General features: G+C 40.1%; 2 protein-coding genes across 5 annotated transcripts in view; one reads left to right on the forward strand and one right to left on the reverse strand.

The window, feature by feature from the left end:
• Positions 1-6,122, forward strand: part of LOC122894571 (protein FAM227B-like) — a 37,441-nt gene extending 31,319 nt beyond the window's left edge. Inside the window, exons 4-5 of the mRNA XM_044232362.1 lie at positions 2,706-2,775; positions 6,000-6,122. Coding sequence (XP_044088297.1) covers positions 2,706-2,775; positions 6,000-6,122 — 193 coding nt within the window. The remainder of the gene's footprint in view (positions 1-2,705; positions 2,776-5,999) is intronic.
• Positions 6,123-6,132: 10 nt separating this feature from the next.
• Positions 6,133-13,746, reverse strand: part of GALK2 (galactokinase 2) — a 111,603-nt gene continuing 103,989 nt past the window's right edge. For all 4 annotated transcript variants that reach the window (XM_044230953.1, XM_044230954.1, XM_044230952.1 and 1 more), the window contains exon 10: positions 6,133-6,707. In XM_044230953.1, the coding sequence (XP_044086888.1) occupies positions 6,500-6,707 (208 nt within the window). In that variant the 3' untranslated portion in view covers positions 6,133-6,499. The remainder of the gene's footprint in view (positions 6,708-13,746) is intronic.

A 13,746-nucleotide genomic window follows, 5' to 3' on the forward strand; every position in this document is an offset into this window, starting at 1 on the left:
TCAGCTATAGGACTTAAGCCCAAGACCTTTTAAAACTAAACCCTTAACCATGCCCTGCCCTAGGGAAGATGTAAGCTAGAAAAACAACCTATTTAGCTGGTCTCCCTTGGGCTACTTCTTTGTTCCCCTTCTGTCCCTACACACACAAACATTTTTCAGGCACATTTAATTTGTTTATTTTACAAATTAGAGAATAAAAAGGAAAACTATAAAGTATTGAGACTAGCCTACTTCTAGCATACCCACATGCACAAAAATGTGTCGGATGAGTGCAGCCCTTCAGACAAGTGCCTTGCAAAACCACAGCTGTGTGCCATTCATCTTCTAATTACTATTTTGGAACTTTAAAAGCTAGTTTCCTATAGAAGTATGAAATCACTATGTTGTACACCTGAAATTAATATAATCTTATACGTATGCTAGACTTCAGTTTAAAAACAAACAAAAAAACTAATTTCTGGGCTCCTGGCTGGCTCAGTGAGTAGAACATGCAACTCTGGATCTTGGGGCTGTGAGTTTGAGCCCCATATTAGGTGTAGAGATTACTTACAAACAAAATCTTAAAAGTAAATAAAATAAAAATTAAAAAGCTGGTTTCCCAGTCACATGAGAAAATCCAACCCATTACTTTGGAATCTTATCTCACTTTTTACCAAATATCTTATCACCCATATTTCCCCTTCACAATACCTACATTATAAGATCTGATTCCAGCGGTACATGGGTAGCTCAATTGGTTAAGTGTCTGAGTTTGTCTCAGTTTGGGCTCTGGTCATGATCTCAGGGGTCTTGAGATCAAGCCCCACGGTGGGCCCCATCCTGGGCGTGGAGCCTGCTTGGGATTTTCTCTTTCCCCACCCCTCCACCCCTGCATTCTCACGCTAAAACAAAAACAAAAACAAAAACAAACCTGATTCCATGTGACTTTTACAAGTTCCCCAAGATTAAATCTATATGGGGTAGGATTTCTCATCACTGAGGATATAATAGAAGAATGTAGGACAGTCAGAGCAGTTTGCAAGAAGCACTCAAATATGTTTTATGCAGTGGGACATTGTTGGGGAAAATACTCATATATCTAAATCTCATGTGCCTGTTAAATCTATAGGCACAGCATACACGTTTCTATCTGTAATCATCAAAAAAGAGATACTCATGGAGAAGAGAGGAAAGACGGGGGTTAGGTGGCAGTGGTGGTGGGGAGACTGCAAGTCTAAGACCACCACTGACCTGCTCTCTTTAAAAGGGTGGATTTTATGGTATGAGACATATTTCATTTAAAAAAAGAAAGGAGGCACTGTAAATTAAAAGTGTGAATCGGAAAATGGCTCAATTTTAAGAGTGAGATGAGCCTGAGTCTTAACATGACTCGCATCTCGAGGAGATTCGGGGAGAGCGTTACTGAGGAAGGGCCACAGGGGTATTTTGGAGTGTGTTTAAATAGGCCTGTGAGAAAGAGACCCAAACCGTGGGAGCTAGAGGAGAAAGGCAGGAGGAGAGAGACCCAGAGGGTGACCCTAAGTGAGGAGAAAAGGCAGTGGAGAGAGAAAACGGGCAGAGGCTAAGCAGAGAGTGAGCGAGGGGCATACCCATGGCAGAGCACGAAGGAAAGCAGGAGGCCCTCAAGAGCTAGCCCTGCTGTGCCCCCAGGGTGCCTGACACTAAATGCTAAAGAGACTGAGAGGTGGCTTTGCCGGGGGCTAATCTAAACTTCATGCTTTATTTAGCAAAGTATATTTGGAATTTTCAGAAATGTTTACTTCCTACAAATCCCATGCAGGAAATTTTTTTTTTAAAGATTTTATTTATTTATTCGATAGCGAGAGATCACAAGTAGGCAGAGAGACAGGCAGAGAGAGAGAGGGGGAAGCAGGCTTCCTGCGGAGCAGAGAGCCCGATGGGGGGCTGGATCCCAGGACCCTGGGATCACAACCTGAGCCAAAGGCAGAGGCTTAACGCACTGAGCCACCCAGGCACCCCAGGAAAAATATTTTTAAAATGTCACACTTGAAAATTGCTGGTGAATTAATAGCCATATACCTCTCTTTTCATTTTTGTTTCTCTTGCTAATGTTCCTCCCTCTTCCCCAGTTCTTACCCATCCTAGTCTTTGCCTACCCCAGCCTCTCCACTCATCCACAGATCTCTGGAAAGGTTCCTGCTGCCTCCTGAATCCAGCTATCAACTCCTTCTTAAATATTTCTTGAATGAGTGCTTGGTGACAAAAATCAGGATAGATTCCTGGATTCCTGCATCCCATGAGCTTCCAGACTTGTCCTTCTCTTTCCCCCCAGATCTTCCCCCTGCTGGTCCCTTGTACTCTTCGGTCCCCACGGACACTCCTTAAAGTCTGTGCCAGAGCCTGGCAGGCGAAATCAGTTCACAGATACTGTGCAGACCATCTCACTGAAGAGAATGCTTCCTTCAGGTGGTTGAATTGAAGGCTTGGGTTCAAATCCTGTATTACTTGCTGGCTGTATGACTGGGCAGGTTCATTAACTACCTGAGCCTTTTTCCTCATAATACTGGATAATAGTAGTACCTACTTGATAACATTGTTGTAAGGGCAATTGAATGAATATATGTAAAATGCTGGCAAACGCCCAGCATATTAAATTTTGTGTAAATGTTAGCTCTCGGTTGGTGTCTGTCAGTATAAAAATAATTGGTTTGGCTACTGATTTTTTGTTGTTATTTTTTTATTAGACTCCAGGCAAAGGCTGCCAAAAAACCTTACGAAGTTAAGAATGACTTTGAGAACTTTCTCCATAAACTGGTATGTTTCCGTTTTGAAGATAACTGAGTATCATCTAGGTAGCTTCTGTTATATGGCCTGGACAGTATTTAATAAGCAACATACGGTTTCACACCCAAGTTACAGAGGCAAGGTAGAATACACTGTTGTCATTTAATCATCCACTTGCACATTTAAGACAATCTCTGTTTTTCATATTAATGACAACCTCACACCCACTTATCCTTATCCTTGCTTCCAACCACAGGCTGTTTATGTAACTAAAAACCTCCAAATGTGTTCCAAATTTCAAACTAACAGAAAATTATCAGTGTGAAAAGTCATATTTTATTTTCTGTTAAGAATTCAACAAAAATATATTGGATTCTAATGACCATGTTAGATGAGTGGTCCCTGCAGAAATTAGAAGGTTCTAAACAGGACTCAAGTGAGAGAGGAAGAGAAGAGGGGAGTCAGCTCCATCTTTCCAGTTTTCCCTGTTCCTTCCTCAACTTCTGGGCAGTTCTGTTAAATCAGAAGGTTCTTCTTCCCTTCCAGCAGGCAAGAACATGTAGAGAAAAAGGTGCGATAATCTGGAGGTTGGGCAATTTGACATCAGAAACAGAAGAGAGCTTTTTACTTTTAGCATGTCATCTAGAACGATCCTTGTTGGCTACTGGTATAATGTCAAAAAGAGAGGTCAAATAAATCAGACTCCTGTCTGAGCCAAAAGGTGAGAGAAGGGAGTAAAATACCTGGCACCTGGTTATTTAATATTAAACAAATAGGACTATTCTTCACTTGCGCACAAAAAATTCTTTCTCCCATTCTTCTTGGTCTCCCTTAACTACTACTACTAGAGACATGGATACAAGTTTAATGAAGTGTAGGAAAACCACTGTGCCAGTGTGCTGGTGAAGGGCAAGGAACCTCAGCTGGTACATGGTTCATGGCCTGAGTATCAGGAGAAGTACAAGTTGTGGAAACTGCAGCATGCTGAAGGCTCTAAATGCCTCGCCCAAACAAAGCAGCTGTACTGCAGCTCTTAGTTCACAGTCACCCCCCAGGAGTGGAGGCCCAGAGAGAATCAGATCTTCCACCATCAGGAACCCAGAATCTTCTGTAGAATTCCTGATTAGAACCCCAAACTTTTCAATACTCTGGGGACCAAACTAACTGTAGACCAGAGGTAGCCTATGGGCTGTTGGTTTGCAACCCCTCCTCTAAATGTTGGGCTTTTGAGCTCTTCAAAAGTTACCTCCAGCCATATAGCCTATCTTCTCCTCCACTGGGTCCCACGGCAAACCCTTCACCCCACTGAGCCTTCTGAAAACCCCATGTTTGCTCATACTCATATACTCGTCCATCTGCAGTGCCTACTCCCCAGCTTTCCAATTCTACTCATCCTTTAGGGCCCTGCTCAAATTCCATTTCTTCATGAAGCTTTTATCCAGTTGCCCTAGCCCCATCCTTTAGAATAGTTTGCTATCTCTCATAATTTCTAGAATAACATTGATGGTTTGATTGAAAAATAGTTCTTTTCTTCAAGCCAGACATCAAGACAAATACAGAGTAGCCCACTGGCTTAGAACACCATGTCCTCCAAAGCAGAGGGCACAATGGAAATTTTTACTCACCTGTTGCAAGAAGGAATCTCATGGTGAAAAATTTAAACAGAATAGCAAAGCACGGAAAGTACCACGTTTTTCGTTTTTGGGGTTTGGGGTTTTTTACAGTAATCCAGGTATCTTTAAATAATTATATACCAACCACAGATCTTCTGTGGAAAATGGAAAGGTATTTAAAAACAAAGAAATATAATCTGGGGTGCCTGGGTGGCTCAGTTAATTAAGCGTCAGTCTTTGACTTAGGCCATGATCCTGGGATTGAGCCAAAGTGGAAGTGGGGCTTCTCGCTCAGCAGGGAGCCTACTTTTCCCTCTCCCTCTGCCTTTCCCCACCCCGGCTTGTGCTTGCTGTCTCTCTCACTCTCTCTCAAACAAATAAATTTTAAAATCTTAAAAAGCAACAACTAAGAATTATTTAAAATCAATTAAGATTTTGGGTTATTAGGTGTTATAAAACTCAAAATTCAAGAAATTGGATTTAAACTGGTAAACTCAAGTGTTTACCTTTCTTTAAAGAATGAAAATATATATAAATAAATTGTAAATAAATATAAAATTATAAATAAATATAAAAGTAAATACTTCATATATGACTGCTGTCCTTCGAGAAATAGTAGAACCAGCTTTGCCTTAACCTTTCTGAAACTGAGATTCAAAATGATGATGTCTAGTCTTTAAGTTTTACATTAACAAGCAAAACAATCACAGAATAATACAAAACTCTGGTAATTTCTGGGTAATTCATACCATAAGACTGCTGCTGCCTCAATTATCTGATAATATCAGCAAAATGTTTTTTGGTCTAAATCATCCTATAACTCAAGAAGTCCATCTTGTGAGAAAGCCATTTACTTAACCATCACCACATGGCCAAATATTTCTGATCACTTTTGATAAACATCTACAGGACTCACCAATACCTCTACCCAATCCCAGAACCTACTCTTTTTTTTTTTTTAAAGATTTTATTTATTTATTTGACAGAGAGAGATTACAAGTAGGCAGAGAGGCAGGCAGAGAGAAAGAGGAGGAAGCAGGCTCCCTGCCAAGCAGAGAGCCCGATGCGGGACTCGATCCCAGGACCTTGAGATCATGACCTGAGCCGAAGGCAGCGGCTTAACCCACTGAGCCACCCAGGCGCCCCCAGAACCTACTCTCAACCCACAGGCCTGCACATCCATCCTCCACTGGTCCCCATATACATATGAGAGCTGCTAGACACACAACAGAGAGCTACAGGGCATGGGTGGGGTTTCCCAGAACAGTAAACATGCCTTTTGGATCTGAGCAGCATTTGAGAAAAGTTAGCATAGAGTGGGAAGAAAGTAAGTTCAATAACAAATTGAATTATCTTAATTACTATCTAGATAATTCTCTATTTCAATGGGAAAGTAAAGATGAAGATGGAAGTGTCTTTTATCTAAGTTTCTCTATTAAGTGACAGAGAAAGCTCAGGGTCAAAAGAACTGAAAGTGATTATTAATGTGATATCACATAGTTTTTAAAAGTAAATAAGCCTAAATCCATCCTTGCTTTAAAAAAAGAAAAAAATGATTCTTCTCATCTTGATAATTGGTGTAACCTCACATTCAAGTATCTAGGAAAATTTATGAACCTTTAATGACATATTATTTTATAGCGTTCTGAAGCTCGAAACAAGAGGGAATTTCTGGCATCACGCTCATCATCATCATCATCAACAGATGACTACAACTATGAAGAAGAAGAATGTCAAGAGAAACCAGAAATGAACTATGTATAAGAATACAGCATACAATGCAATTGTATCCGTTTAATTGTAGCAGTATGTTTAATTCAACTCTAGTCCATGAGGTCAGTATTGAATGTCTTTTATCATTCATCTTTAAAAATCTTGAAATCAATAAATCTCAGTAAATCTTCCTTAAGATATCTGTCCAAGCATAATTTTGGCTCTTATTGGTAGAAACATATTTTAAAATGGAAAAATAATCATTATGAAGCATAGAGAGCTTTCAACCGTTTCTTTGGAAATACATCTTGATAATAGCAACCGTTCATCATAATACAAAACAGAAAGAGGATTAATTTACTGTGGCATAAGAAGTTCTGCCAGTTCCTAAATGCCCTAAATAGTTTCTCTGAGATTTTTTACATTGTTTAGGCCTCAAGGAAAACCAAAGCCCCGCCTCCAGGTTTGGTAGCAAACAAACTCTGCTTCTCAAATGTTAAGTTTCGGTCGCTCCTCTGGTAATAAGCTTGGTGCACGTTTGCTAGGAAGCTGGTCAGCTTGTCAGCAGGTACAAGTGATACTGTGCAGCCTCCCCATCCTGCTCCAGTAAGTCGTGACCCTTGAGCCCCAAACTTCCTAAAACAATGAGAAAAAAAAAAAAAACAACACACATATTAGAACCTGTGATTGAAAATGAGAGTGGTTTGCTTTGTGCCTATAGAGAACACACAGCCGACCCCAGTTCGAAGAAGAGTATGTGTGGGTTTCTTTGTGGGGTAGGGGAGGGTAGTTCAGTGTGGCCAAACATTTTAGGACATGAAGAAATTTATACTGTTTCAGAAAGTGACTTGAAACTTAATTATATCTAAAACTAGGCCATGATTCTGGCTCTAAGCAGGAGAAGTTAGCAGTACTGTTGGGTGAAAGCTGGCAATAACCCACTAAATAGTCTTGATCCCTTAAAGTCACCCATGAAGCAGTTGTATATAGCAAACTTACAGGTGATCAAGAAGAGGGAGTAAAAAGCGAATAGGCAACAGATATAATCGACATGATCAACATTATGTATCAGAAGGTGGCTCCAAATGAGGTCGAATGAAAATTTAAAGTACAACTCTTACACAAGTGAAGGCTTCCTCCAGTGGCTGTTTAAGGTGTGTTCTTAAGCCTTGGCTATTCCACATTAAAGAATCCATCATAAGAGAATTTCACATAAAAGAACAGATAGCCTAAATTTGTGCTGAATAAATTTATCCACAAAGAACATATTATTAAACTCTAGGTCAGTTTGTCTGTTTAATCTCTAATGGGAAGTTATAAGCAGACCTTTCCACAAAAAGGATGGTGGCCTCTACAGGTCCCTACGCATCTTTTCTGCAACTTTGGAAGCTGGTCTAACCACTGGACTCGGGATTTACCATCAGCCAAACTGTGTGATCGGGATAGAAACCCCTATTTATACCACCACACAAAAAGAGGTCATTTTACTCACCATTAACCAGGCACAGTTTCAAACCTAAGATTTGTACCAAAGTGAGAAGCCCTATACAAAGTACAAAGGTCCCTCATCTTTAAAAGATGTGATTTCTCCTGATAATAAAAGTTAACATGTACTTCCAATTCTTCCTAATAAAATTTACTCCAAATTCATAGCAAATTAAAAACTCCAAAATTAGTTTAGCACAATTTTAGACCCTTTTTTCCATCTAAATAAGCTACTTTACTTCCTGGAAAATATCAATAGAATATTAACCCTCCTCTAGGACGTCAGATTCATGGCGCACCAGTACTTCATTTCCCCTCAATGATTTTTTTTAATTGATTCCTTTTCATCATGTTTTATTCATTAAAATATATTTTTCAAATGAAAATAGATTTTAAGGAAGAAAAACAAGATGCTTCCAAATAATAAAGATTACTCATCTCCTGCTGTCCCCCAGACATTCAGCTTATAGCCCAGTAGCTGAGCTAAGCCCAGACTCCTGTCATCCAGGGTGAGAAGCTTCTCTGACTTTGGGATTCTAGGAGATTCTAGGATAATTCTGAGTTCTGGGGCTGGCGAAGGGTCATTTTGCAACTTAGTGATTTGAAAGAAAAAAAATAAATAAGTTGTGATATGCAGTCACATCAGACTATCTTTCCCATGGAAGATGCTGGGAGGCGGGGGAGGTGTTGCTGAGGCATCTCTGGAAGACCCTAAAATCGGGGCATCAAAGCCACCTGGGGCATGGTCTGGACAACAGGGTGCCCTCCTATGTGATTCTCTAAGATCCAAGCTCTGCCATTGTGCTGGACCCAAGCCAACCAGGTCTTTTATGGCATATTTTCTTACACTTTCTCATTTGAACAGTTTCTGAAAATTGTGGTTTCAAAACTGAACCTAAAGCAAACTGAGTGTTGTTTCTAACTGGCTACAAAACCCACAGGAATTGTGCCAAAAGGCTTATTTTCCTCAGACCCCTGCCAGTCTCCAGAAAGCAGAAGCTAGAAGTCTTTCTAGGTAAATGTAGTCACTTCTGAGTTTCCAGAGTTGCTCTGTCGCCACCCTGCCTGCTGCAGATGGAAATGGACTAGGCTGCATCACATGGTCTGAATTCATCAGGGCTCCTAATTCCCGAACAGAGGATGATAAATGATATGATCAATAGCCTTATGCCCCTGAGTCAATGGCACTTGTGGTCACAAATCAGGGGGCTGCCCCAGTAGCTGGTCAGCAGCCTGCCTGGCTATATACACTCAAAAAGGCAGAAGGCTCCTGTCTGCAGTGTTCCAAACTGGACCTTTTTGTGCCCTTTGGCATATGCCATAGAACTTCAGGGAGAAATCCAAAAGTTAGGAGACCAATTTAAGCTTTCTATTAAGAAAGAAAAGTAGGTGAGCCATGTTTTTCCTGTGAGAACAGTAAGCTATTAAAAATACAGATCCTTGAGGTCTGGTACATCAGAGAAACAATACAAAACTTATGAAAACCAAAACCCTAGATCCCCCAAATACCACTTCTTTGTGGTGACCAGATTGGAAATAATGTGGAAGGCTTAGTCAAAACAATAAAAGCAGCCTCTGCCTTTACAAAACAAAGGCTAGGGCAGATGAGAGATGCAGATTATAAAGAATGTTCCCTTTGATCCCTTTATCACTGAAAAGTACATTCATATAATTAATTTTCTAGGCACCCAATATAGCCTGATGAAGAACTGATTGGACCATAAAGCACTTACTAAGATACAAGGCGCAGACAAATGCGGCGGGGTGGAGGGAGATCCAGCAAGACCCAACTTTGCTATAAACTATAAAGAAAGAAAGCAGCAAGGAGTTGTGCCTTGTGGTTCAATCCAATTTTATTCATTTGAAAATATTTATATATAATGCCAATGGATATTAAGTTAATTTTTTCAGAATATTTTAAATTTAGAGACAGGTTATATCTCTCTAGCCCCAGCCCAGCACAATTCCAGACATTTGGTGGCTTTTAATAAATGCTTGTTTTAAAATCTCAAAATATAAATCCAGGCTGTTTATTTTCTTATTAAATTTATGTTAGAAAACTACAATTATGTGAAACAAAGTATAATAAAGAGATGATGTCCAAACAACTATAAAATATTTCTTTTGAATGAACAAAATATAGTATTTTTAAAGATTTTACTTGTTTATTTGACAGAGAGAGAGAGCACAAGCAGGGAGGAACAGCAGACAGAAGGAGAGGGAGAAACAGATACCCCGCTAAGCAGGGAGCCCGATATGGGACTCAATCTCAGGACCCTGGGATCATGACCTGAACTGAAGGCAGACGCTTAACAACTGAGCCACCCAGGAGGCCTTGAACAAAATATATTTTTACAAGAAGTAGCTAAATTTTAAAATAGAACTTTCTGGGGCACCTGGGTGGCTCAGTGGGTTGAGCTGCTGCCTTCAGCTCAGGTCATGATCAGGGTCCTGGGATCGAGTCCCACATCAGGCTCACTGCTCGGCAGGGAGTCTGCTTCTCTCTCTCTGTCTGCCTCTCTCTGCCTACTTGTGATCTCTGTCTGTCAAATAAATAAATAAAATCTTTTAAAAAAATAAAATAAAATAGAACTTTCCAAGGCACATAAAACAATTTTCAGTTACATGTGAGACAGTTTACATATGCATGTTATATATAAATATAAGCTGTTAGTAATGTATTCTCTATGTGGAAAGACTTCTAGCTTCTGCTTCAAAGCCTAGAATCTTCTGGCTACAATCTCAGGAAAACAGACCTTCCAGAACAATTTCTATGATTTTTGCAGCCAAGTTAAAAACACTTTCAGATTGCTTTAGATTCAAGAAACCACAAACTTCAAATACTGTTCAAATGAGAAAGTATAGGAAAATATAACTGTAAGTCTATATGAGGAATGTAAGCCACTAAAGGTTCTGAAAGACCAGTTGAGTTGTTTCCTACAAATGGTATATATATGGATGGTGGTGGGGTGAGGGACAGTAAGTGGAAGACAGACCCAAAGACCCCTAAGTGCAGCTGAAGTGGGCCTCTCCCTTTATCTGGCAGAGTGTGAAGATGAGCCTTGAGATCATGGGGAAAGGAACATACAAATATGGGTTTACACTTCATTCTTCCCCGACATGGTCAAGAGAATGGGTGCAAGAGGCTGAGCAGCATAGCTGTGGAATAAAGTTTGAAAAGACTTCTGAAGAAGACAGCAAATTAGCTTCTGTAATCTTTGTTAGCCTATTAACATTTGTCATTCATCTTCCTTAATAGCTTGGACAATGATGCAGTATTGATGAGGTCTCTAATTTCAGCAAGTGTCAAAGAGAAACAAAAGGCATGAACTATTTTTTCTTAAGTATAACCAGGAAAACCAGTAACAAATGAGCTGTCTCACATATAACTGACTTGGTTTCAAAATTGCTGTGTGTTTCTCAATGAATCCTACTTTACAATTTAGCTGTGTCTTAAAATTTATATGTTGTTCATTTAGTAGAGTTATTTTATAATTAGAAATGCTTCATCTTTTTCTTTCATTGTTATACTTTCACATAAATGAGGTTTTCTAACATTAATTTAATAAAAATAATAAACAGTATAACTGCATAAATGTAGTTTCCTTCTCCCTCCCTCGTCCTTTCTTTAGATGCTAAACTGATTTTCTCTTAAACAGTAAAAGCCTCAACTGAAAAAATATCCTTTCTCTCCCCCTCTTCTCACCACTTGGGTCATGTGGTGCTGCTTCTTATACACTGTCCTCATAGGCCAGCTACCTAGAGATGCCTTCTGAATATAGTCTAGCTTAGATCACATTAAGATTGCAGCTTGTATGACAGGTATTGGTGAGGATGTGGAGAAAGGAGAACACTCCGGCACTGTTGGTGGGGACGCAAGCTGGTATAGCCACTCTTGGAAACATTATGGGGGTTCCTCACAAAATTGAAAATAGAGCTACAATCCAGTAATCACTCTACTAGGTATTCACCCAAAGGATACAAAAACACGAATTCAGAGGGATGCATGCATCCCAATATTTATAGCAGCATTATTTACAACAGCCAAGTTATGGAAATAGCCCAATTGTCCATCAGTTGATGAATGGATAAAGAAGATGTGATATACATGTATGGACACACACACACATACACACTAAGGAATATTATTCAGCCATAGAAAAGAATAAAATCTTGCCATTTTCAATGACATGGATGGAAGTAGAGAGTGTAATGCTAAGTGCAGTAAGTCAGAGAAAGACAAATACCATATGATTTCTGGAATTTAAGAAACTAAACAAATGAGCTAAGGGAAAAAGAGAGAGACTGAGAGAGAGACAGATAGAGGAGGCAAACCAAGAACCAGACTCTTACCTATAGAGAACAGACTGCTGGTTATCGGAGGGGAGCGGGCTGGGGAAAGGATGAAGTAGGCGATGGGGATGAAGGAGTGCACTTGCTGTGATGAGCACAGGGTGAGGTATGCAAGTGTTCAATCACTATATTGTACACCCGAAACTAGTATTACACTATGTAACTAATTGGAATTTAATAAAAACTTTTAAAAATTAAACTTAAAAGATTTTAGCTTGTATGTAGTGCCCTAGGTATCTAGGCATTAACTCCATCAGTTAGTTGTCTTTTCATGCTCATAGTTTCCAAGCAGGACTTCAGGAAAATAAAGGAATTTTGAAGTGCCACAAGTGGACTAGAAAGTAAAGATGATCTTTGGCCTTGCTCCTCCTCGTACCCATTTCAGTTGCCTTCTGCCTTCTTCTGTCTCCTGAAAGGCAACCAACCTTCTCAGGCTGCCCAGTCTTGGTCACACCTTCCCCATTGGTGTTAACATTTTTATTTTATTTATTATTTTTTATTATTATCATCATTGTTACTGTCATATTTTGATTGTTAACATTTTTAAAGGGACAGGGATGTTTGGAGCTGATCATGATTCTTAAACAAAATAATACCCTCCCAGAAGTTAAGTTATGTACCTTGCCAGGGCCCTTCCCAGTACTCCCACTGCCTGGCCCAGTGAACAGTCACAAAGCTTCATGAGCAACCAGGGCTTAAGTGTGTCTCATTTTTCACTGAATCTTCCCATCCTTTTACCATCCACTACTCTCCATTAGCCATCTTTCTCTCCCAGTTTTAACCACCCCACATCACCACTACCTTTTTCATTCTTCTGCATTCCTCCCCCTCCCCCTTCCATCCACACACAAAAAAGTTTTAAAGCTCTTGAAAATAGGGCTTAGACTTCAGTGTCACGTAGGACACAAATGCCCTATTGGAAAGCATTTGCTGGCTCAAGGGAAGAATGGCATCAGTGAGAGCTCCCAGGGGCTATCCTCAGGTTCCTCTGCCAGGTAGGACCTTTAAGTAACTGGGAACCAATGGGAACATTTGAAGAATACCTGCTGGTCACAGTGACAGCAATGGAAAAAATCATTATATAAGACATTTAAGGACCAGACAACTATTCTGGCCAATATTTACAACATGCCAAAAGGTAATCTTTCAATATGGGAAACTTGGTCCCTATATGGTTATGGAGTAAGCAGAAACTGATTTTGATGCTTAGCAACTGACTTTCCAAACAAAAACAACCACAAAAAGGGGAGTGCGCTCCTTAAACTAGACACAACCGAATTTCCCTCAGAAAACCAATAGAGCAGATGAAAATAGGCTAGACAGAAATATTTTAAGAAAGTGCTTTAAGTGTTAAATTCAAGTATTAATTAAGCTATTTAAAAAGGAGCTTTCAAAAACAAACAAGTGAAATAATAAATAAAAGGTGCACTTCTAAACCCTTTCAAGACACAGCCACTAAATCTTTCACTGGAACCCAATCTTTAAAAATATATAAACCTGGAGTGCCTGGGTGGCTCCATCAGTTACATGGCTGCCTTTGGCTCAGGTCATGATCCCTGGGTCCTGGAATGGAGCCCTGTGTCTCAGGCCAAAAGCCCAGGAGTCAGCTCGATACTTGTCTTTCACGCACACAGTGATGTTTTGAATCTTTCTGCCAGGCTCATCTGGCATCAGATCTATTAACGCTTCCACTGCTACCTTTCTCCACCCAAAGCCAGAGTCCTTCCGATGGCTGATGGCCCATGAGGCCCCATGTGGTATGCCTCACGCTACCTCTCATACTTCATCACCTGCTACTCTCTCCTTGACTGCCCTCCAACCTCACTGCTTAGTTAGC

Source organism: Neovison vison, chromosome 13 (genome assembly GCF_020171115.1).
Source record: "Neovison vison isolate M4711 chromosome 13, ASM_NN_V1, whole genome shotgun sequence".
Lineage (NCBI taxonomy): Eukaryota > Metazoa > Chordata > Mammalia > Carnivora > Mustelidae > Neogale > Neogale vison.